The sequence below is a fragment of the Callithrix jacchus genome, chromosome 6, assembly GCF_049354715.1.
Source record: "Callithrix jacchus isolate 240 chromosome 6, calJac240_pri, whole genome shotgun sequence".
Classification (NCBI taxonomy): domain Eukaryota; kingdom Metazoa; phylum Chordata; class Mammalia; order Primates; family Cebidae; genus Callithrix; species Callithrix jacchus.
Window position 1 is genome coordinate 71,753,355 of NC_133507.1, and position 26,177 is coordinate 71,779,531.

At 39.9% G+C, this 26,177-nt stretch overlaps 1 protein-coding gene across 1 annotated transcript in view; it reads right to left on the reverse strand.

Annotated features, from left to right (window-relative positions):
* Positions 1-1,844: 1,844 nt before the first annotated feature.
* Positions 1,845-26,177, reverse strand: part of UPP2 (uridine phosphorylase 2) — a 29,997-nt gene continuing 5,664 nt past the window's right edge. Inside the window, 6 exon segments of the mRNA XM_008998849.5 lie at positions 1,845-2,087; positions 12,533-12,679; positions 14,859-15,068; positions 18,514-18,628; positions 21,183-21,229; positions 21,232-21,337. Coding sequence (XP_008997097.3) covers positions 1,864-2,087; positions 12,533-12,679; positions 14,859-15,068; positions 18,514-18,628; positions 21,183-21,229; positions 21,232-21,337 — 849 coding nt within the window. The 3' untranslated portion in view covers positions 1,845-1,863.

Below are 26,177 nucleotides of genomic sequence, written 5' to 3' on the forward strand. Positions count from 1 at the left end.
TGGAGGCAGGGTGATCAGGGGCGAGGCTTCCTCAGTGATCTGGAGGAGAGATCATGGTGGCCTGGACTAGGCTGGGTGCCAAAAAGATGAAAGAAAGGAAACAGACTGGGGGAATATTTAGGAGGATCGATTAATAAGACTTAGTGATTGATTGGCTGTGGGAATTAAGGAGAAAGAATCATCACAGAGGTTTCCCAGGTTCCTGGCTTGTGCAACTGATATCGTTTACTGAGATAGGAAATACTAGTGAGAAAGACACAGACACAAATACATGCAAGTGTGCATCTGTGTACACACACGTACTCATTCCTAGCAGGAGTTGAGAAGATTAACTGTAGTTATTTCATTCCTCTTCCACCCACAGCCTCTCCTTCTCCCTGTAAAAAAAAAAAAAGATTGTCCAGGAGCAGGCAGTTAAAAGTTCAAACTGAAGGCTTATAGAACCACTCTGAGGTGGTTTCCACTACTTTCTCTAAAAAACTATGAAACAAAGTAAAAACTCCACCAGAAAATGACTGCAATGCTATTGTAGCTTGCTTTTAGCTCTGATCTTTGTATTTGATGGTCAATTACTGGGATACCCTAAAAACAGCACTTAAAGTGTCTTTGGTCCCAAAAAGAAGTTCACAACCCAATGTACCTCTTGAGAGATTGTTTATTGGTGATGATAAGCACCTCTTGTTTATTGTCATTGCTTAAAAGAGAAAACCATTCCCCACAAAGAAGCAGGACAATTCAGACTCAACCATCCTAGGATCTGTTTTCTATGATCATGGAATTCTCCCCCAAGCCTCCATTCTGTCACCTGTGGCAATGTCTCTGGGAACCAAATAATCTGTACTGTATTGGAATTAAACTTTATTTGAGCCACAACCACATAAATATATGTACACAACATTACATACTATACAAGTGTGCAAGTCATCCTCCACCCAGCCCCTACCCCACCATTTCAACTCCCAAGTATGTCAGATTGAGAAGAACCCAAGATGCAGTCAGTTCACAGAGAACCTGTGCAGCCTGGAGGAGCACCATGCCTCCCAGAGGATCAAGCAGGTAGGGCAATAGGCCAGTCTGGACAAGACCTGCCTCGAGAACACACAAAAGGATTCCTTTAACATCTTGAACTCGAGTCAATTCAATTGCTACAAATTCTCAGCCTATTTGGTTAATATTGAAATGGAATTTAAAAATACAGCCTCCTCAAAACACATTTTTTAAAAGAAAAAAATGTCTAGAAAGCAATTTAGTCACTTGTGATTCCGAAGAAAAAAGAAGGCCTTTCTTTGCATTACTGAGGGTTTTCAGTTAAAAGGAAACTGTACTCCAGAGATGTTAAATTCCAAAATAAAATCACAGACAGGCATATGTAAATCTCGTATCCTATTCTGTGGTGCAGTGAAATTGCGCAGGGGTAAAAAAGAAGTGTGGCCATATTTTCCTAATGGTAACTTTTCCACATAGACCTATATTACACTGACACGTTTTTCTGTAAATATTTTGAATGTGGATGATCAGTTTCTGTCACTCATCCAATACATAGAAGTGCCTGACAATGTTCTAACATGAATTTCTGGATTGGTTTCAGAAACAGAGTGACTGGTAACTGTATCTGCAAATGGCTGATCTATTTTGATATGAACTTAATTAATGCTGCATATGAAAGTCCAAATGGCATAATCCAGGAGTTTTTAAACTTTAATTATTAAACCGATTTAGTTAACTTTTCTAAATGAAATTTGAATTTAATTTAACATGAGTATTAAATTATTCTACAATAAATTCCTTTTTTAAGAGAGAAGGATTTCATAAAGTCTCTCCATTATTATTTTAGCATGTGGATGAGAACTATATAAGAATGCCTCAAATAATACATGACTTTCGCATTAAAACCTGAGCTACAAACTTGGCAGGGGAGATTTGGGTTGCCCCATTAGGACGTCTATAGTCACAAAGTCCAAGCCGCCGTTTGATGAAGTTGGAGATTAGGAGCTGAGGCCGTTGCTGGTACTCTACCAGGACATCGTGAGGCAGGTTGATCTGATCATAGTCAAGTCTGTCAAGAAGCATCACACAGACCACAGCAGCTAGAAGAGAAATTAGCACAAATGATGAAAGGAATGGGGTCATCTTTTCTGTAGAAGCATTAGCCGCTTGTACTTTGCGTTTTTTGTTTGTTTGTTTGTTTTTTGGTAATGTAGACACAACCTACTGAACCTTCTGGTCTCACTGTGGAATCCCACCAAACACTTGATTTAAATAAGTTAACTGAAATTATTACAGACACTCCGCCTTCCTCTTTTACTCCACAATTGACTAGATGAAGGCTCAGGGAAGCATCATGTTCAAGATGAGAACAAGCAGAAAGCTTTGCAATCTGAGACACGCCATCTCCAGCTTTCTATCCTATTTCCAATTCTTAGAGGAGGATCTTCTTGCTGGAGGAGATAACTGGAGACCTAGCCATTATTTCCAAGGTGACATTTTACTTCTTGGTGGAATGTTTGAGTTTGCCTGCTGCATTGCAGCCCTTGCTGAAGAGAAAAGTAAATACAGAAGAGATATAGAACACTGACCTCAAGAATTACCAATAAAGGTAAGTACTGGCACTCATGAAATTTGAGAGGATAAAACATGATTTGAAATGCTTAAATGTAAGAAGCAGCACCATGAAAGAGCAACTGTATTAGCATTTAATTTCTAAAGAATGAGAATGAAATCTTATGATAGATAGAAACTAGAGGAAAAAGAACAAACTTTTTAAAAAAATGAAACTGTCATTTTTGAAAAGTTGTCATAAGGGCAATGTCTTTGGTTTCATCAGTGAGAAAAATTGACTGCCACATGAATTCTTTATTGTCAGTTTCACATCAAATCTTTGACTTCAAGGAATACAGTTACCCACATTGAAATCAGTGTTAGCCACTTTGAATTGCTAACAGTGTGATAATCTCCACCTGAATCTGCATAATTTTAAAAAGGATTTCAGTGCGTATGTGATTAGATGTGTCTGCATTAACAAACTTTGAAGGCATGGAGAGAGTTGGGCATGAGTGTAATGTTTATTTCTTTGACCTGTCTGCTACTTTAGACTTCTTTGTAAGATCTAGCTTTAGGAAGAAGTAGTATACTGTAATTATAATTGTACATGCTGTCTTTATTTTTAAATGACAAATAGTAATTGCATATAATTATGAGGTACAATGTGATGTTTTGATACATGTATACATTATAAAATGATTAAGCTAATTCACACATCATCTTATATACTTGCATTTTTGTGGGAAAAAAATAAAATCTCTTTTAGAGATTTTTCGGTATAATTACTAACTGTAATCACTATGCCATGCAATAGATCACTCAAACTTAATCCTTCTTGTAACTGAAATATTGCACCCTTTGACCAGTTTCTCTTCATTCCCCATCCCTCTCCCCTATCCTCTGGTAACCACCATTCTACTCTGCTTCTATGAGTTTGATTTTTCTAGATTCCACATATAAGTAAAATCATACAGCATTTGTCTATCTGTGCCTGGCTTATTTCACTTCATAGCCTCCAAATTCATCCATCTTGTTGCAAATGAATTTCCTTCTTTTTCAAGACAAAATAGTATTCCATTGTGTATACATACCACATTTTAAAAAATCTGTCCATCTGTTGATGGACACTTGGGTTGATTCCATACCTTGGCTATTGAGAATAATAATAAACATGGGAGTGCAGATGTCTGTTTACAGCACACTGATACCAATTCCTTCAGATATGTACTCCGCGGTGGGATTGCTAGGTGATATGGTAATCCTATGTTTAGTTTTTTGAAGAACCACCATACTGTTTTCATAACTGATGTACTAATGTACATTCCCATCAACAGCATTTAAGGATCCTCTTTCTTCCACATCCTGTGAGCACTTTTTATCTTTTGTCTTTTTTTATTATGGCCATTCTAGCAGGTATGAAGTGATACTTTACCATAGTTTTAATTTACATTTTCCTGATGACTAGTGAGGTTGAGCATTTTTTAAATATATCTATTGGCCTTTTGCATGTCTTCTTTTAGAAACTATTCAGATCCTTTGCCCATTTCTTAATTTGTTTTCTTTCTATTGAGTTGTTTGAGTTCCTTGTATATTCTGTATATCATCTTTTATCAGATGTATCAGTTTAGAAATATTTTCTCTATGTATTTCTCCACATTTCTCCAATCCATGTGTCTTTTTTGTTTGACTTACTTATTGCTACATGCCAAGCATTTATGGTATCACTTAATCCTTTACAGCTGTGCCTTGAGCTAGGTATTATTTTTGTCCCCTTTTGACGGATTATTAAATAAGGGTTTAGAAAGGTCAACCAAATGGCCGAGTATTACACAGATAGTCATAGCCAATCAACTCCTAGCTTCCTAAACTAATAAGAGTTCTCCACCTTCCACCATTTCTCCCCTGAGTTAGCACGTGGTGAACCACTAGGCCAACCTGCCCTGACCCATCGGTCAGACTGACCCTCTTGTTCAGTGACATGAAGAGCAATGAAATACTCAACTTGAGCTGAGTCAAATAGTTCATCACCTAGGACCCTATTTATTCAAAACTCAGTCAGGTGTAAAGCAACTTGGCTATACAGGGAAACAAGAAAATGGAAGAGCTAGAAACTTCCCACAACTTTTCAAGTTAATGATCAGCAAGTCTGTGAAGCCTGACATGGGCTGGCAGTAGCACAGAAAAGTTGAAAGTCCTTCTCTAATCCTTCGCTTTGGCAAAAGGATAAAAGAAAACCAGTGCTCTATACTTTTTACAGAGTGGGAACCGACTTTACTAAATGTCTTTTCTGGATTTCAAGGGGAATGCCAAAGATAGAAAAGAACAGGTCATAGCAGTCTCAGTGCTGTTTTCTTGACCCTGGAGAATCCACTAACAAGTAGCATACAATAATCTTGTCACCTAAAATTACTATTTCCATGAGCAATTAAAAGGGACTAATTACCCAAAACAATTTGCTGAAATTAAGCCTGACAGCTTTGCTAGCATAATCCTCAGATTAGGTAGTGAGGGTGGCTGCTGGGGAGGAAGAGATACTTAGTGACCTAGCTGTTACCAAGGAGATTGTCAGTGAACTGACCTGGGGTTAGAATGATCTGGGAACACACAGACCTGAACATGGAGCCTCAGGCACCCTGAGCTGAACTAGAACTGCCCAGTGATTCTCAGCCCTTTGAGATCATTTATGGCCCCTTTCAAAATCTGATGAAAGTCTTAATTAGAACCTCTTTCCATACACAAAAATACACTTATGCCTATACACACAAAATATTTATGTGTAATTTCAGGGGTGCCAGAGCCCCTGAAAATTCACTCATGAACCCTTAAAATTCCACACACTCCTACAGGCCACCACTTCAACCCTACCTCTCTGATTCAGAATGAACTTCCAACAAGTTTTTCCCATGAATGATGGGCAAAGATAGCAGGGCTGGGTGCATGTGCACAGCAGAAGCCAAATAGGGCTGGTCTTTGGAAAATGGCAAAGCAGCAAAGATTAGCTTTGGAGTTCTCAGCCTGGCCTTTCTTCCACGTCTTCCTGGTTATGTTCATACCCTCCGCCATTGCCCCTCAAGGCTTGGAGTTTATTAAGCAAACACCACCTTTGTTCCCTTTATGCCTGGCACGTAAAGGACAGGAAATGTTTTTTAATCAACAACCCAGAGCTTTTGCACTTTCTGTATCTCTGCTGAAACATTAATCTCAGGCTGTTGGCTGCTTATTAAAAACAAGGTGGGGAAAATTTATATTCAAAGGGGCTGGTCAACAGTAAGAGACATAGAAACAATTTGTTCATCTAGGTTGGTGTTTCTCAAAATGTGTTCTACTAGCCTCTTGCATCAGAATGAGAGCTATTTAGGCTTTATTCCAGATATACCAAATCAGAACTGCGGATGGGGATTGGGAAAGGGCAGCGAATCTACATGAAAAAAAATCTTCCCAGTTAAATTATTTGTATATTAATGTTTGAAAATGACAGCTTTAATGACTTTAAACTCTTATCTCTGAATCATCATTACCACAAATGTACATATCTGGACCCCAGTTCTTTGGGCACCCAAACAGTGCTGAATTAGAACCAATTCATTATACCTATGAAGAATTGTCCCATATCTTTCATAAAGGTGCTATTGCAGACCCTGCCTATTACAATATAGCTGATAATTTCACTTAAGTTTAACATTTGCATCAAGATTTTGTAACAAAGCTCAAATGTTTTTGTTTATTAGCTGATGGTGGCTGTGTAATGCACAATGTCGTCATTTACAGCTTGGCCTTCAGGAAACTCGGAGCTCAATCTAGGTGTTTAAATTTTGTACTCCTGGGTAGCCTCTTCAATGCTGAGACCTTCTGGTCAGGCACAGGGCTCATGCCTATAATTCCAGAACTTTGGGAGACTGAGGCATGAGAATTACTTGAGCCCTGGGAGTTTAAGACCAGCATGAGCAACAAAGTGAGACCTCAACTTTGGAACACACACACACACACACACACACACACACACACAGACAAATTTAGTGGTTGTATGAACCTGTGGTCCCAGCTACTCTGGAGGCTGAGGTGGGAAGATGGCTTGAGCCCAAGAGGTGGAGGCCACAGTGAGCTGTGGTCATACCACTGTACTCCAATCTGTGTTACAGAGAAAGACCTTGCCTTAAAAAAAAAAAAAAAAAAAAAAAGGAGGCCTTCCTATCTACTTCCTTAAATAAATGCCTCCTGTTTTTTTAATCTCTGTTTAAATTATGTTATTATGTATTCTTCTTTCATTAAAAGCTGCTGCAAATATTTTTCAAATAGAGGCAAGTACAGGTCATCTTTCAATGGATAAATATATTGCTTTTTTGCACCTTAGGGAATAGTGGAGAGAGTGGTGGTGAGCAGACGGGAGATCTCTATTCTAGTTCATCTCTGTTAGTCCATCCGTGTTTCCTCAGGCAGGTCAATTACACTCTCGAGACATCATTTCACCCTCTGAGCAAAGAGTAGATTAGATCTCAGAGGCTCTTCACAAGTCCACATCCTCAGCTTACACACCTCACATGATTTGGTTAGTTCAAAGACCTGCTGTCATCTCCAGGAGGTCCAGATGTAACCTTGAGGACTTGGACTCCTGCCAGGTGTGGGACCCTTAACCAGAGATGCTGCATGATAGGCAAAGGATGGAACCTTGTGTACTTACTGGAGGTAGGGGTGGGAGGCTCACCAGGGGTATTCAGATAGTCTCATTCGGGTCTTAGCAGGGGAGAGGAGGGCCACAGATAATGACAGTCACAGAAAGGGTAGAATCGATTGCCCTAAATGATCTCTGATGTATGAGTTGTTGGCAGTGGGGAGAGAAGAGTGGAATAGAGGCTAGGAGTGGGGAATTAAAATGAATCAAAGAAAACTATAGACCTTGGTTAAAATAAAGCAAAAAGAAACATTTTTTCAAATCTTGTCCCTGGAAAAGTAATAAGTGAATTATGTATCATTTATACCTAATTTTCCAGCTACGTGACTGATTTTCTTGGCAAAATAAGGGCTCTGCATACTACTAAAGTATCTGTTGAATATTTTATTTGATCCCATCACTAAGTCAATTGGTATGTGCTCAGCCCTTAGGGTTTGCTTGTGGCAGTGGCATAGCTATCTGTTCACAGCACTTAAAATGGAAAAATCTGCATTGACTTTTAGTGGTGCACATTTTGGTTCTTCTGTCCAGAGACTATGAACATGTTGTCTCCACGTGGAGGCTGCTGACAAGAAGTGGCAGGCAGGGTACAAAGGGGCCTAAGTCAGGAGAGCTAGGTTCAAAGTCCAGCTCACCTGTTTCCCAGCTCTGAGACGGTGGGACAGTTATAACCTCTCTGAGAACAGTCAGTTTTACTCTTGTAAAGGTGAAGAGCACTGCAATTGGTCACCTTGTGCCTTGGTGTAAGGATTTTTCAAAATCTGGATTTATCTTCATTTAGGGTTAAGAAATACTCTAGCTCCAAACTGATTATAATTTTTAATCCTTGTAGTAACTTTTTACCATTATGAACAATCCTCATGTAGTTCTCAGAGTCCAATATCCTTCATTGTTGGGAACAGCAGAAGAATATCAACATAGAATTAAAGTCAAGATTCGAGTGTTCCCTCCCATTGAATTGTACCAAGATAATATTATAAAGACTAAATATTTCCCTAAATTACCAGTGTCTGTCCAAGGAAATAACACTGAATCCTTCAAAGAAAAGCCACTGTGAGTGCTGCGAACAACTAGACATAGAAGAGGATTTAAGCAGAACCTTAAATCCTGCCTCAGACACATATTAGGCTCTGTATATTGTCATGCAAGCCTGTGTCAAAAGGCAGCACTGTATTTAAAATATGAATACAAGTTCACCATACTTACCACAGTTCACAGTGCAAGAGGATTATCATCTTTACTCAACATGTTTAGGGCTTAATTAAAGTAGACTTTGCTTTAAGAGAGACAGATATGTGCATATTATAAAATGATGCATTAATCGAGCATTGCACAGTGCTTCTATTGTACAGGTTTACATTATGCTGAAAATTTAGCTTTGAAATAATTGGGTGAATTCTACCATTTCCCTTCACCTGAATCTTTGTTAAAACAGCATTGGATTCCCAACACTCTTTTCTAAGATAATATGATCAGGGTAGCAACAGTGACTTACAGGTGTCAGTGGCCTTATTATAGGTAATATGACCACCTATCAAATATTGGGAGACCCAGAGGTTGCAGATCTAGCAAAATAAATATTTGTATAGACCTCAGAGCAAAGGGAGGCTTGACTTTAAGGCTTAACTTCCTCCTATGTGGAAAGTTAAGAGACACTCCTAAGTCTTTTAGACAATTCTAAGCCACTTATATGGCTGGGGAATGAAGGTTAAAATTTACAAGGGCCATTTTCTATGGTCAAAAAGAGTCTAGTGGCCATTTTTTTTTCATTCATTCACTTATTCAGTAAATACTTATTGAAAGCCCATAGGGCAGGCATTATTCTAAGAGGCGGGGATACAGCAATGACAAACAAAGTCCCTGTTCTTATGGCACTTATATTCTAGTGGAGAGAAATAATCAATATATGCCTTTATACATTAATACACATGAAATAATATATGTTAATATATAAACAGACTGGTGGTAAATGTGAAGCAGAGACAGGAAATAAAATGACATCATTGTGAGTGAGTGAGTTTAGGTAGTCATGCCAGACTTCTTTGAGGAGGTGAGATTTAGGTGAGATGTATGATATTAACTAAAAAGATAATAAGTGGTAATCCACGTGGGCCCATGCTCAGTAGATATAGAAAGATCTGTTTCTGAAATGGTCCAAACTCAGTGAGTAATTCATCTAAGTTAGCACAATGGTACTCTAGGAGATGTTTGTTTATGTAAAAATTTGTTATTTATATGCTGAAGCCATCATATAAGCCATCACCTTAGTATGAATTCATATTGGTTATCCAGCCATCTGGTAGTACTAAAGGAACAGAATAGGTCCCAGAAGGCTGTCTGGAGAGAGAGGATGGGGTGGGCCATAACTAACAGTGGCAGGGAGGGGGCCAAGGAGACATGCCAATGGGCCGTGGGTTCTTGGTGCCAGGTGAAATCCTTTTTTTCATATTGCCTGCCATTGGAAATCCTCTCCAACTTCCTGTTTCAGCATCTGCCTGTGAATGCATTCTCAGCCCTTCCCTGAGCAAGCTTTTCTGGCTCACACAAAGTGTGTTATAAATGGGTTAAAATTAAAAGGTGTCAGGTGCCAGCTTCCAAGCTTCAGTGCTATGAGAGCAGGATGTTATGAAGTAGTCATGAAAGAAGAGAATATGACAGCATCCTATGCATGGGGTTTTTGTCTCTATACTTGGTGGCTGATCTTCCAGGGGGCAGCATACCAGGAATCCACCTTTTAAAACAGTAGTATCTGAGGGAGATAAAGAGTCCCTGACACCAAGAAGACATCCGGATAGAAATACCTCCAAGAACTACAGAATTACAGAGCTGCAGATGCAACATTTAGTGTGAATGTCGGCAGCCTAGAAGGGGTCTACTCCATGAAAGCCTCCAGCAGTGGCCTGGGAAAGAGCTATTTGCAGGCTAAAATCAGCTGCCAACAGGTTCAGCAGCAGCATAAAAAGAAAATACAGTGGGTGGCAGGAACTAGAGAAATATAGAGAAGAAAGCATCCAGGAGGGGAACCTGCAGGTAGCAGAGAGAGCAAGGTCACAAAGACTCAGAATACCTTCACTTCGGTTTCTGCATCATCCTAAAGAGAGAAAGAAAGACTCAGAGTCCAGGGTCCGCAAAGCCTAGACCTCTTGTTGGCTGCCAGTTGGTGCCTCTTAAGAAAGAACTGATGGTCATCACCCAGTTTTCACGAAGGCAACATGTTGGTAACTAGGCATTTTATGTTTAACTATTAATAAATTGGTTAACAAATCATGTAACACTTATTACATGGAGAGATGACTCAGGTGATCATTTGTTTATATAATAAAGAGATGTGAAGAGGCATTTCCTGGAGCAGAAACATCTGAATCCAGGTGTCCCTGCAGGCTGTGTGGGTGCTGCTTTTCCACTGTCACTAACTTGTAGAGAGAAAAGCAGATGCTATTATTCTCTAAAAGGGGGTATTAGCAATGTCTTTCAAAAGACTACAAAGATGGGCTGGGCACAGTGGCTCACACCTATAATCCCAGCCCTTCGGAGGCCGAGGCAAGTGGATCACTTGATGTCAGGAGGTCGAGAACAGCCTGGCCAACATGGTGGAACCCCTTCTCTACCAAAAAAACAAAAATTAGCTGGGCGTGGTGGCACATACTTGTAATTCCAGCTATTCAGGAGGCTAAGGCAGTAGAATTGCTTGAACCCAGGAGGCAAAGATTGCAGTGAGCCAAGATCCCAGCACTATACTCCAGCCTGGGCAACTGAGGGAGACTGTCTCAAAAAAAAAAAAAAGTTCAAAGATGCATTGTCTGTTCTTCCTACATTTTACCAAGAATTTACATGAACATATATTCTGACAGGTGCAAGTAGTTGAGGATAGTGGTTTGACAATTAATCTCCTTAGAACTATAACTTATTTCTAAAGCGCATTCTTAGAAATATGACCACATATATTCTGTTTGTTATGTGCAGATTAAAATTGATTGACTATAAGGACAAGTATTGCAAGTCAAATTCCACTTATGATAACAACGAAGCTTTATTGTGCTGTAATTCTTTATATCTTTGAAGGCTTTCTCTCTGCATGTCAGGATGCCGCCCTTCCCCAGTGTACTGCCAGTTTCATGGGCCACTCCTCCTTGGTGTCTCCCATTTCCCTTAACTTTTGACGTTTAAGCAAGGACCTCTTGCCTCTTGTTATCTTATCCATTGCATAGCTTTAAATGTCATCTATATGCTGTCAACTTAGAATTTTATGTCTCCAGTCCAAACGACCCACCTAAACTCCAGATTTATAAATTCACCTGCATGCTTGGACCCATTTTGATATCTGCCACTCCAACATCTTCACCCACATTTTTTCTGTCCCAGTTACGACAACCTCATGCTTCCAGTAGTTTAGGCCATAAACATGGAAGTCATTTTTAACTTCTGCCTTTCTCTCCAAATTTACATCAAGTTGTCAGCAAATGATGTTGGGTTTGTCTTGAACAAGTTTCCATGTTTCTACAATCTGACTACTTCTCACTACCTGCACTGCTATCACTTTGTCCATCAACTCTCACTAGACTACTGCATGCGCCCTCTTGTTCTTCTCACTGCTTCTGCCCTTGACCCCATTTGGGTCTTCCCAGCTCAGCAGCCACCACGATTCTGTTAACACACAGGTCAGATCCAGCCACCTCTCTATTCAAAGCTCTCCAATGGCTTCCCATTTCATGCTGAGTGAAAGTCATCATTCTCACAGTGACCCACACAATCTCCACACCTTCCCTCTCTCTTCCAGTTCTCCACCACTGTCTCTCCCCTCCTGAGCTCTTCTTGTTCCTTCAATTCTCCCTGAATGCTCCTGCCTGTGGCCTTGGGTTTGCATTGATTGGAATGCTCTTCCCACAGATATTCATGTGGCATATTCTCCTCTCATCCTTCCCTGACCATGCTATTTAAAATTATGATTGACGGACACTTTTAGGAATATTTTGTTTGTAACTTGTCTCCGTGAATTCAATTGTAATAGAAACTAGCAGCCACTGCCAAGATGAAGGAGACCAAACTTGCTGTTGAGCCCTGACCATGTCTCCAACTACCTGGTGACCTTGGGCAACTTGCTTTTGACCCCTGAGGTTTAGTTTCATTATTCCTATTTGCATAATATGAATAATGTCCCGCCCACTCACCAGACATTATGAGATAATGTATATTACATACAATTATACATCGTGCTTTCAACCCAAAGTAATATCTAACTGGACCCCTTTTTCTTCTCCTAAGGTGTAAAAGTAGCTTCATGAAAGAGGAGAATTTGACCCTAAGCAATCATGAAAAACTTACCTTTTAGACCACAGAGTCCACACATAGCTGCAAACACTGTAGCTTCCATTTCAATATTCCTGATGCCAGCCTCATATGCTCTCTTCAAGTAACCTAACTTTTTTTCTCTGGAAAAGGAGCACAGTGCTCCATCTAGTCGGCCTTGGCCTGAAAGGGAGGGGAGAACATTAAGTGACTTGATGTCCCACCCCACTGGAAGCGACATCACGAGAGGCTTGCTATTGATGGAGCACTCTGCAGCTGTCTCTAACCCTGCAGCATGCTCCCTATGTAGGATATACTGGGCTGTGTGAATCTTCCTACCAGAAGACCATGGAGTGAGGCTGTCCCTGGCTCAGGATTCTCATATATAGGAAGGAGCCTCCATGGCTGAGGGCCTCAGTTCTGGGGCCAGTAACTGCTGAGTGGCTGCCACAGCCAGCACTGTGCCCAGGGACATCAGGAAGCGGGACGTTGCTGTGAGAGGTGCCCTTTGAGGAAAATCTCAGGTTGCTCCAATGACTGGGTAATAACCCAGGGACAGGTGCTGGGAGAAAAAAAAGAGGCTTCAATGCTGCTAAGCTCCTTGAGGAGCAGGACTGTGTTTGGATGTTGTGCCTCTCCATATGCCCTTTGTGACATTGTCCACTTCCCCTTTTCCACCCTCTCAGGCTGCACGCCACTCTGTGATCACATTTTCCTTTCCAGGCTTCCCCCAGTGTTCATTCACCAGTGAATTTCACCTGTATCCACCAGTGGGCACAGAAGCAAGGAAAGGAAACTGTGATGCCATTACTCCTCCTGCACCCTGTGCACACCCAGAAATAGACCTCCTAATCCCTCCCCACTCCCAAGAAAGCTTGGAAGGATTCGAGCAAGTGGGATAATAGCACTCTGTCGCCATCCATTATTTTCACAATCCCCTTTTTAGTGCTCTTTTCTCTCTTTTTCTCCCTTTCCTCTGTCTCTTTCATGCTACTTTCACCCCTGGCAGTCTGCTGCTCCTTGTTCCTTCTCTTCTCATTACAGCTGCCCGCCAACACCTCTAACAGAGTGCTATTTCAGCTGATTCAAACACACACATCGCAGAAGCCAAGCAGGTAATGTCAATGAGGGTGTCTGGTCTGAGGGGAGCAGTCTCACCTAACCTTCAGCAAACATAGCCCCAGATGTGGGTCAGGGCTTGCCAATGCTGCCATGCATATATAATTCTACATTTTAAAATGCTAGTTATTTCAAAAAGCCAGAAATGTGGATGTTCATATAAAATCTCCAGATAATATATATGTTGGCAAAATAATTCACATTTTAAAAAATACTGTGCAAGCCAAAGGAAACACTGACTTCAACGAGCTGCCATTTGCAAACTCTGCTTTAACACGTCAGTGAGTGACCCTCGAGATGGAGAAGAATGAGAAGAGAAGGAACAAGGAGCAAGAAGCAGCAGACTGCCACTGTGAGTGGCCTTGGTCAGAGGGTCTCAACCCTATCAGACCCCAACAGCCCTCCTGTTTTACAATAAATATGTGGTAAAACCACCTTTACTAACCAGAAGTAAAATATAGATAAGATGACCTATCTCCAAACAAATTTGTTTAATTCAATGTAATACCTTAAGTTTGATCCAAAGGGAAAATAAAAGTAATTTATAATGAAATAGTATGGATTTTGAAATGAATACAATGATACTGCTAGATTTTCAAAATACCCTTCAAGGCATGGTACGAACTCTGCGTAGATTCTTCTGAGATGAGTTGGGTCTGTCTCTGAAGGTATTTCCCCCCTGGTCCTTCATCCCTAGTAGCAAGTGTTGCTACATGGCAGTCACCTTCAATTTTGTAAGGGGTCCCCAAACCTCTTACTCATGGCTGAGAGACAAAAACCCCACTCTGAGACCACGCAATCCCGTGGGATTTGTATGCCCTTCCCAACCATTTCTCCCCATTTTCTGGCTCACTCTTTCTTAGGTATAAGATCCCTTTTGAGGTACAGATGAATGGCAGAAACATAGAATCAGCATACTTCCCTTCTCTTAGAGCTGCTCATTTAAGTTAAAGGCATAAACAGAGATAAGATTTTGTGAACATCACTAATTGCATTTTAGTATTCAATTTGTTCTTGGAGGATTAAATCCGCCCTCAATATAAATTCACTCTGAGTGTTTCTCTGCTGCTCATTATGTTGTGTTTCTATGCTTTAGTAAGTAAAAAAAGATGTTTTGGTTCCTTTTATAATCCACAAATATTAATTTTCTAAAGTAGAGTTTTTAATATAAATTATGTGTTTGAATAACAAAGAGTTGGCTGGCATTTTTCTGTTGCCTTCACAGTTTATAAATTGTTCTCACCTTCATAAAAATCATAGGTACACACTGTATGTCCAATGAGGGTTGGGAAGTTGGGGATTTCTTTGCTACAGTTGGACAGTTCTTCAGACAGTTGTTTGTCAAGTTCAGCGCTTCAGGTGACAATATTGTCCAAAATGACCTGCTCAAACTGGGGCTTAAAGAAGGAGTCTACAGCTATATCCATTATTACAACAGTCCCTGGTGCAATCCCTGCAATGTGAGAATAAATGATTACAGAAAAGTATCATTTAGAGTTTACTTTTGACACACAGTATGTAACCTATTCTGCTCACATTAATGCTAGCTGCTAATGAGTCTTCCTGTTTTCATCCTTAAAATTATTTTCTTTTCCAAATGCAATTAAATAACATTCAGAAGAGGCATTTACATTTGTTGTCTTTCCAAATGCACATTTACAATGTGATGGGGTTTAGATTTCAAGACAAACATGACTCTTGGACATGCAAATTAGTGCCAGCTTTTGGGCTCACATGTGAATAAATTAGGTCATGAAAAAATTCAATAAGCCTGCCAGCAAGTAGCTTTCATAAAGCAATGTGACTTCTTAGTATTTAATCTTCTCTGCGACTTCTTGATTACTGTAATTTCTTTGCATCTCTAGCCTCTTTTTCTTCTGATTCTTGTCACATTTGTTTCCTCCTTGACTCCATGTAAATCAGGCGTCTTGGCTGACCTTCCTTGGCTTCAACGTCTGAGCTGCTCGAGGGACTTGGGCTTACTTAAGAAACTGTTTTCTGCCAACTGTTAGTCTCCCTGCCTGGAATGCCCTCTGATCCTCCCCCGACTTTTTCATCACACTAACATCAACTCACTCTTCAAGTGTCAGCTTAAGTAACTTCCTGAAAAAGATCTGAATCCACAGAAGAGAAACAAATGAAAAAATTAAAAGGCAACACAATAGGTTACATTAAATTTCCCCAGACTTAGCCTTGACCCAGTTTTGACCCTGTGTGGTTTCTATTTAGAGCCTGAATAAGAAGATGTATCTTGATAGATGCCTGAGACTCTCTGTCCTAACACTTTTTATAACTACTCATTTGTTTATCTTTTTCTCTGATAGAACATAAACTCTATAAAGGCAAGAATAATGTCTGTTCATAGTTCTCCTGGTCTACCTCTATGCCTGTCACATTATAGGTACTCACTAAAAATTTGTTGATGAGTGAATGCTTTCACAAAGATGCCATAGATTATAGCTCTACAAACCTATGGTTCATAAACCAAATCCTACCTGTCTTTGTAAATAAAGTTTTATTATCACACAGACACACCCATTTATTTACATACCATCTATAGCTGCTTTCAAGTTATAGTGGCAGAGTTAAGAAGGGGCAATAGAAATTACACAGTCAGCAAATCCTAAAATATTTACTATCTTGTCCTTTACAGAAAAAACTTTCGAATCCCTGCTATAGCGTTAGCCTTATCATTCTGGTGGCATAAATTTTGATATTGATGGAAGTAGACTTAATCACAAAATCCTTTAGAAGATCCAACTAGAGACCCAAGGTGGCCACTGATGATGGATCCTTGATGGGTGAAATACTTTGTATTTACTTATTTTTTTGAGATGGGGTCTTGCCCTGTAGTGTAGTGGCGTGATCTTGGTGCACTGTAGCCTCTCCTTCCTGGGTTCAAGTAATTCTATTGCCTCAGCCTCCAGAATAGCTAGGACTACAGGTGCACATCACCGCACCTGACTACTTTTTTATATTTGTAGTACAGATGGGTTTTCACCATGTTGTCCAGGCTGGTCTAAAACTCCTGACCTCTAGTGATCCACTGTCTCAGCCTCCCAAAGTGCTGGGATTTATAGGTATGAGCCACACCCCTGCCAGATACTTTTTAAACATGCCAAGTAAGTGACTTCTTGAATTGTTCACAATGTCCTAAGAAAGTGATTAAGAGGGGAGTTGAAAATGTATACAGAAAAATGATGTTATTTATATGCTATCCTAATATTTAAATGTATTAGCATATTATGTGATGGTTAAGATTTCTCAATGATCAACATACTATTTAACTGAGTACTTTATTCTTATCAAAGTGTGTTGGCTCATGTAGGAAGGGATCGTGTGAGCAACATAATGCTTTGTACATCTTTCATCTCCAAATGCAATGCTGCTTAAAACAAAATAAACAAATACATCATATTGATAAGCTAAGAGTTCTTATTGAGGACAAAACTTCAAAATGAAAGTGTCCACACCAGCAAGAGGGTTGATTTGCCACCATACAGAGGCCTTCATTGTGATTTTGGTACTGCCTATGTGCTGTATGTATCATGTTGCCATGAAATAAAAGACCGTTGCCAAGAGCTTGATGGTCATCGAAGCTCCTTGTCCTTGCTGGTGTTCATTAATATCAAGCGGTAACTGGAGCAGTCAGGACTTTACAATGCATGAATATGGGCTGTGGAGGCAGATCCTTGTGCCCCACAACCCAAGCAACTTTAATAGCTGTGTTATCTGAAATTTATGCCCAAATACATTACACTGTTCCCTTCTACTGATTATTTGGGGTATTGTTGGATAAATGACAATCTAGAAGGATGCCTGATCTAACACTTATTGCTGGCACTCTACTTCTCTCTTTGGATGGACATCCACAAAGGTCCTACTTTCTCCCAGATGTAAGGGCCCTGGCTGTACTTTATTCCTGGAGCACAGCTGTGGAAAGGCCATTATCTTTTCCAACATGTCTAATTTCTAGTGAAGCATGGCTCAGCCATGGTGGCTTTGTGATATTAAACGCACCATGTCTCCAGCTCCTTGTGTAAGGATTTCTGACATCCCTTTTTGCTCCAAAAATGCCTAATTCTATGACCATTTCTCTTCCCAAATCTCACCCCTTTTTCTAATGTCCATTCATCTATCTCCCTGTCAACCAAACTTCTCGATTTACCATGTGCAGTCTATATTTCATTTTGGTGACATGGTAAAATCATACCCTGACAAGATGTGCTCCTTAAGAAAAAGCTGAAGAAGAAGATGTTTCCTCTAAACTTCATCACAACACATTCTGGAAGCAAAAACAAGGCCTCTTTACAGCTGCCTGAAGAGCCAAAGAAGAAGGGAGGGCGGGAGGCTCTGTGAAAACTTCAGGAAGCATCACTTAAGCCGTTCCTGAAAGCCAGCCTGGTTTCTTTCTGCTGTACTGATGAGGAAAATATACAGCCAATAGAGGAAATGTAGTAACTGATGTGAGCACAAAGCAATGTTTTTCTAAGAGCTTTGCAGTTCACTCACTTAGCTGATAAAACTGGGAAATTTTTGTGATTTTTTTTTTACTTGAACACATGTATTTCTGTCCCTTGAAAAAATTTGTAAGACTTGAATTTTACCCCTACCCTCAAAACATATTTTCTAGCAAATTTTCTACTCTTTATATAAACACCTAAGACCATCCTGCAATAGGCAGTGAGATCTCTCCCTGTGTGTTTCCATGAAGAAAAACAAGGAGAAAAGAAAAAGGCAATGTGGGCGGATTTCCTTAAATTTCCTCCAGTCCAGGCTTCTGACAGTTTTTAGCCCATATGGGCTTCCGCTGGACTCTGAATATGATGGTATATTTTGGCAGCTACTATGTATGTAGGGATCACTGAGTTCTAATAGTAGAAATCAATCCATCTTACCCATTCCCCCTGATGTACCAGTTCTAATAATGGTGACATCGCAGCACCATGCATGGTGGAGTAATTTGATGAGTTCATGAAGCATAATAGAAATGGAGGGGATGCCCATGCCATGCTGTTGAGAGAAAGAGAAAGTCATCATACATCTTGCAAAGTGATACACAAGCAGGACATATTTTCTTTCTTCATTACAAGTTAACAGACCTCAGATAAATTTACACAATCATTAAGACTGCCAATGCTGAGGAAAACATAAGTCATCCCTAACTGACGCCTACATGACATGCTGATGGATGTGTCCATCTGTGAAGATCAGAGGGAGTTATCTCACTTCCATTTCTGTTGACTTCAGCCCTCATCATCAAGAGCAGAAGGTGGAGATGGCATGGTGTACAGGTGTACAGGTGTGTCAGGGTGGTGCCATTTCCCATCTTCCCACTGGGCTCTTCATCATGAGCCTTTGAAAAAGAGCTTTTCACAAGATTGACTTGATTTCAAGGAAATATAATTTTGGCTGCCAAATCATCTGTCCTTTTCAACCATACTAAATGAAATAGTGAATCCATTTCATTTGCAATTAATTTTGTATGCTCTGAAAGGTACTAGGTTAGAAACATGGGTTAGATTCCCCACCTAACAATTTTAAACTTATACTGAACGTGGATGGGAGTTTAAATTAGTATAGATCATGACCATAGCCCTGTTATTTTTTTCAGTGTTTAGGACAGTAGAATCAATGTCACCAGTAAAGGGATCAACTTAGGCTAGAGCATTTAGCAACTCCTGGTGGCTACACAATGTCCTAAGAACTCTCCAGAAAGATCTTCCATTCTGTAATCTGTAGAAACTGGAACTGAGTTCAAAACAGTAGTAACTTCATTCCTGACATAACAGCAGAGAGTCAAAAGTGTTCCTCAGTGTGTCCTACTCTTGGACCCAAAGACTTTGGAAAACCATTGGAGCCGTGACCATGATGTTTTCACCTGAGCTTCCTCCTCCTACCAAGATTGTTGAGCTATGGAAACTTCAAACCTCTGGGTTCCCCGTTTCTGGTTCCCATTGAATATGCCCTGACTTCCAAATGCTTAGTAAGCCTCCTGGAGCCAGGAATTGAACTTGTATTGATTTGTATATTCAAGACTAACAAGTTTGGGACTTTGGAACTGGCTCTGTGACTAATGAATAAACTCTCTAAGTATTATTTTTTCTTACCTGTAAATTAAGAAGATGAATTATTATTTGATCTATTAGATTCCTTCTAACTTGGACATTTAATAAGTTAATGATTATCACTTATTATGTGACATGTTGATAAAATGACAAATAGACTTGTGCTCTGTTTCACACACACACCCCACTCAACCACTACTGGAGAGGAAGAATTTTCAGAGAAGGAATCACAATTTGTCAATCCCCTGCCTGCCTAGCAAGGTCCGTTTCTAATTAGCTAACATTGGCATGTTTCAGGTATTTTTCCCAGGACGGCAGGATCGGTCTACTGCTGCTTTATTTCTCACTCTGAAGTTTTACTGCTTATTTATGGTAGTGTCATATTTTTAAGAAACTTATTTTCTTGTCCTCCATTTACTGAACAAAATAGGACAGTTGTAGTCTAAACCTTCAAATGTTGGTAAGAAAAAATTTGCCGAGATCAGTGGATATTCGACTCCCTTCTAATGCAGATATTTCCATAATGGTTTATTGAATGCACAAGTAAATAAGTGAATGGATTCTCCCATTTAAGTAAGTTTCAGGCATTCTTGGCCCAGAGGAGATCAATTTAGCTGCCTCATTGGTGTTGCATAATTTTCCCTTCTTTATTCCCGGGTTTTCATGATTGTCTACACTATCAGACAATCAATGGATGATGCCTATTTCTTGGGGTAGGAGCCACTTACAACTCAGTTCCTTAGAACTGCCACCCTGTGCAGGAGATTCTTCCCCTGTCCCCTGGCATGCCTGCCTGTGCCTCTTACAAGGGTTGCACTGCCCAGAAATGTGATGGCTTCAGAGTTATTGCTTCAGAATATACCTCTGTGCAGAGAGACAAGCATGGGAAGGCAAATTGGATTCTTATGCACATATGCCCTAAGTGTGTGCCCAGCTGAGTCCAAGGGGGAAACAGTCTGCATGTTCCCTAGAATTGCAAATCATCCCCCTTTCATTTTGTCTTAGAACACTGTGTGCTTCCATAACTGTTCACATATTCTAAATGCAGGAGAGTAATTCATAAGAGCTCGGTAGAAATGCATTAGCAGCTTTTCAGCAAGCTTATTATAGTGTTAAACAGCAGCACTTTAGCAGTCCTGAAAATAAGCCTCTGTGTACTAAAAGCTCGACGTTCCCAAAGCTGGATAAGAGATAGAGGAAGGAAAATTGCGGTGGAGGGGTGAAGAGTGTTAATCAGTTACAAAATAAAGAGAAAGGAGGGGTGCTTTGAGGATTTTCCCCCTAACTTGAATACCTAAGTGGTAACTAATAAACGAAAATGATGCTGCATGCTATGTTCTGCCCTAGGGGCTTTTTCCAGTAATGAACTCATACCTGGACACCCAGTTTAATTGTGTAAGAATGCAAAGCAGGAGAGAAAAAGAACCTCTACGTGTAAAAGTTCCCACTTTTTTCTCTAGCCTGCAATGACTAGCTGAAATGCAACCATGGATACTTACACTGATGGCAAGCACAGGTCCAGTTTTGTACATACAATATCTGTCCCAGCACAGGTGTCTTTTATGTTTTCTTCAGCTTCCTTCAACCTGAGCTCCTTCTGCATAAACAGTGCAAATGCTTTCATTCTGTTTGGGCTCCCACCAACACAGACAAACTGTTAATACAAATAAACAAGAGCCTGCCATAGTAACTGGGGTAAGAACTACTGGTCAGCTTTCAACTCTAATGTTTTATTTTACATTTTAGTTAATTTACTTAAGAGCATGTGTAGATGTTGTGGTTTATGTTTCATGAATTAGCTAATTTGCATCATCAACCTGTAGATAAGGCAACAGATGCAAAGTTTTATGCACTAAATTAGTAAAGAAAATCACAAAATCAAAATAAATGTTGATATTATTCGAGGAGGTGTTTCCTGGTGTTTTTGTTTATAGTGAACACTAACCAGCATCTTAAATTGACATAGACAGACTAGTGCTGGGCATTTCCATGACATATGCTTAGGATGTAAGTTCTGAGGCCACAGCATGTAAGTGATATGAGAGCAAAAGGAGAACTACCAGTTTTAGGTATGTTTTCTGAGTTCCCATCCCCAATCATAAATTTTTATTGTGAAATGGACTGTGCAAACTTAAAACTTTAAAGGAATCATGTCAAGACTTTTCAATTTCTTATTCAGAAGAAATTCTCATGGAACAAGCCTTATTATTGTAAATGTGGGATCTCCCTGTGGCATCAATTCCAGTGATTTATTTTTGTTTTTGTTTTATCCACATTTTATCTTCTCTGAAATTAGGATAGGTGTAGCAGTCAAGGGTGTCAAATCTAATAGAAGATGGTAATACTCGTCTGTTATAGGGCAGTTACTCATCTAACAGTCTGTTTAGGGGTACACTAACCCCAGAGACCAGGAATGGGAGAAGTGGATGCCAGGGAGAGGAGCAGAGAAGCGCCAGGGGTCGGCAACAAGAAGGTGAGCGGTGGCAGACTCTCACACCCAGGAGGAAGCACAGGCCACCACAATGTGGCAAGAGCCAAATCCTCTGGGATTCTGAAATAAGTGGTGAAGAAAATGCTGAGTGGGGAAGACAACATAGTGAAGGGTCTGCCCTTCAAGGTTAGGTAAACCTGGCTTTGAACTCCAACCCTCAGTAGCTTACAAGCTACTGAGCAAGTAAGTAGCTTGCTCAGTCACATAAATGATCTGTGTGCCTCAGACCTTGTCCAAAATAGGAAAAACACAGTACGCCTCAGAGAGTTTTGAAAGAAGAACGTGAGATTGCACGTGGCAAAGGACATTGCACAAATCCAGATACCTTCTCAGTGTTGGACAAATGGTGATCATTATTTTTATTTACTTTATTTTTTGAGACGGAATTTCGCTCTTGTTACCCAGGCTGGAGTGCAATGGCGCGATCTCGGCCCACCGCAACCTCCGCCTCCTGGGTTCAGGCAATTCTCCTGCCTCAGCCTCCTGAGTAGCTGGGATTACAGGCACGCACCACCATGCCCAGCTAATTTTTTGTATTTTTAGTAGAGGCGGAGTTTCACCATGTTGACCAGGATGGTCTCGATCTCTTGATCTCGTGATCCACCCGCCTTGGCCTCCCAAAGTGCTGGGATTACAGGCGTGAGCCACCGCGCCCGGCCGGATCATGGTTTTTTATATCACATAGTAATTTCCTATCCCTTCTTTTGAGCTTGCTTACTGTTCTTATATTATTGAATTTAGTACAAATGAAGCTGGTTTGAGTCCTCTAGTAAGGAAAAAGCAGTTGGTGATTTCTGGCTGATATGGACAGCATTGGACAGAGCATTGGGAGGGCTGACAAGGTCCATCACAGGGATAAAGAATATCTGTCTAACGAAATACCTAACTGAGGTTATAGAATAGAAGGCCCCATTCACAAATGATTTACTCTAACTATTGGGTGGTCTGATTACACGATGCATTCTATTTCCATTTAGCAATCACTCCTGAGCTACACTCATTCTCAATTATGGGGTGTAATTAGCCTTGTATCCAGCCCCTCTGCTTCTCTTCTACCCTTAATATTGTCTTTTCTCTGCCTTCTTATGAGTTTCCCTGATGGAGCCTTAAGCTAATAATGGACTGAAATAGAAGTCAGCCATAAAGACTGGTAGAAAAGAGGCAAAGACCATGGTTTCACCTGAGTTTTAAACTTTTTATTGAGAATTCATGGAATTTTCTTCTTTGCTGTTATTGATAGTTAAGACTCGGCTCATGTTCTAAGTCCAAGGAAATTTTTTTTTTAACACAATACAGTAGTTTGAAAATAATCTCATTGTGTGGTGCCAGTGAGTGTAAATTACAACTATTCAGATTGACCATAAAACCAAAACAGATGTTAGAATAGCTTGTGGTTTGAATTCTCCTTTGAACTGTAGGTATTGCTGTAATCAACAGGAATTTCTAAATATTTCTGGAGACATAAAGATGATATGAACAGACAGAAGCAGCTTGCTTTTTAAAGCTTTCCTTACTCTATACCAGACTCACAAACATCACCTCTGGACACAATTTTCAGTCCGGCTGCTTTAATGACAAGTAAAATATGGCTGAAGACCACCAACTAACATTGACCTTAAGGGACACTTACTGTGTTTATGTCTCAAACAAAATGATCATTTGTCCTGGTTTTATCAAAGAAGTTAGAAGCACACTGGCAAGGAGTCAGAGGCATTACAATAACATGTTAAGGACTTTGCCTAATGACTGCCAGAAAAAAACTCAGCTTCAAATATCCCCAGTATCTTAAACGTCTTAACTTTGCCACGTTGTATTAATCTGGTTTATTGCATTTTATGCATTTTCTATGTTAACAAGGGAATATAGATACCTTCAAAATGCATATTACATGGTCTTATAAAGTAATAATTTTGCATATTGCTAAAAATTTCTAGTGAGAAATTGGAGGATACCAGTTAGTGATTTTATAAAAGACACATTTGGATGTTGATATTGAAAAACTTCAAAGGATTCTCTACGATATGTATTAATTGTCTGATTCTGTCTAGTGAGTATGGCAGAGATTGATTAGCTGTTTCCCTAAACTGTTTGCCCTTCTTTCTGGGCACCCAGCTAAACTTAACATCTCAGCATCCTCTCCAGTTAAACAAGGTCATATGTCTAAGTTCCAGCAACTAGAATCTGAGCAGAAGTAATGAGTGCCATTTCTAGTCTTAGCCCATAGAAATCTCCCATCTTACAAGGAGGCTATTGGTGACCCTACATACTGTCACTCTTATCTGCTGGACAGGTGTTGACACACTGGGAAACTTAGCAGTTTATTCCTCGAAGGAAGCAGGGTAACAATTATGGAAGGAGGCTGGGTCCTCGAATTACCAGTTGTAGGAAAACTGTCCATCAACCAGGAACACCCACTTTGCACCTAATGTGAGTGAAAAGTAAACTTAAACTGTATTAAGCTACTGAGATTTGGCAGTAGCAAGTAGCAAAATATTTTAGATATGGTAAGAATATAAAGGCAATGGGAGTGATTACTGGAGTCTAAAGTTTAAAGTTTATACACTCAGAGTTCTCCTTTATTTGAAGATAATGCTATTAATAATGATTATCATCTCCGTGAAGACAAGCCTGAGTTTTCAGATACTGATGGATTACATCCTCTTTTCTTAGCCAGGACTGCTGCCCTGGGATTTAAGGGAGTCAAGAAATTGAATGTAGAATGTTTTCATTAAAGAGAAGAACATGGCTGGAGGAAGGCAAGTTTCTGAGGAAACCATCTATGAGAAAAAATCAGACTTTACCTGCTGCCTTGAAAAAAATCTAGTTTAGGTTAAATGGCCAGTTTTGATCATTTGGATCTATGTTACCTGCTCCTCAATTTACAAATACACACACACAGATACATACACACACAAAACACACACACACACACACACACACACACACACTTTTGCCTCCTATTCAGCAAAATGGCTCAATCAGTAGAGTTGCTCTCTGATGGGACAAAACAGGTTTTACACAGAATATGTCATTTTATCAAAAATTTACTGAAGGTTCCACAACTGGGTGCGTGGTGAATGTATAAGGTTGGATAGTGGTTATGACAGACAGTGTTTGAGAATAAGTGCTGAACAAAATCTGGTCAGGCAGAGATATGAAGGTCTAGCTCTTGGGATTATAACTGAAATGAGGCAACTGTGTGTGTGCATGCATGTGCATGTGTGTGTGTGTGCGTGTGCACACGTGTGCATGCACATGCATGTGAGAGAGCGAGAGAGAGAGAGATACATGTGAGTTCCCTTATTTTTATCTCTAAAACAAAGTTTTCCATCCAAATGATTTCCAAGAAATGAATACTTGGAGTACTAACAAGTACTAAAACATAGTGCTTTTGGTTTTGTTTTTGTGTTGTTTTGTTTTGTTTGAACAGAGAAAGAGCCATTACTTTTTTCCATCAGAGAAACCTAAGGTTTAATCTTAGCTGTTTCACTTACCAGCTGTGCCATGTCACCTATCATATATGTGTTATAACACTATATGTTCAAGCCTGGGTTTTCTCATCTGTAAAGTGGAGATAATAACTACTTTAGTTGCTGTGGGGACTGAATGTACCATATGCATGTGCCACACAGAGTCTGATATATAGAAAGCACTCCATAAATGGTAGAGGCAAGACAGACACCCAGATATGGTGATAATAGATCACGTTCTGTCTCAAATACTTATCTCAAGTCTTTTAAATTTACTAACCAGCTCTGTGCCTTAGTTCATTAATTATGAAAAGTCTTTTAATTAACAAGGGTTCTGGGATAATTATTGTGAGGCGTGAACCTCAAATCTAACATTTGAATTCTGGTACAATCTGATTATTGATTATTAAAGACCACCTTGATCAATGACTCTTGGAGCATAAGTAACCAACACAGCAGCAGGGGAAGAGGTTACATTGAGAAAATGAAGCACAAGATAGAGATAGGTCATACAAAGGCAAGGAGCATGGCCT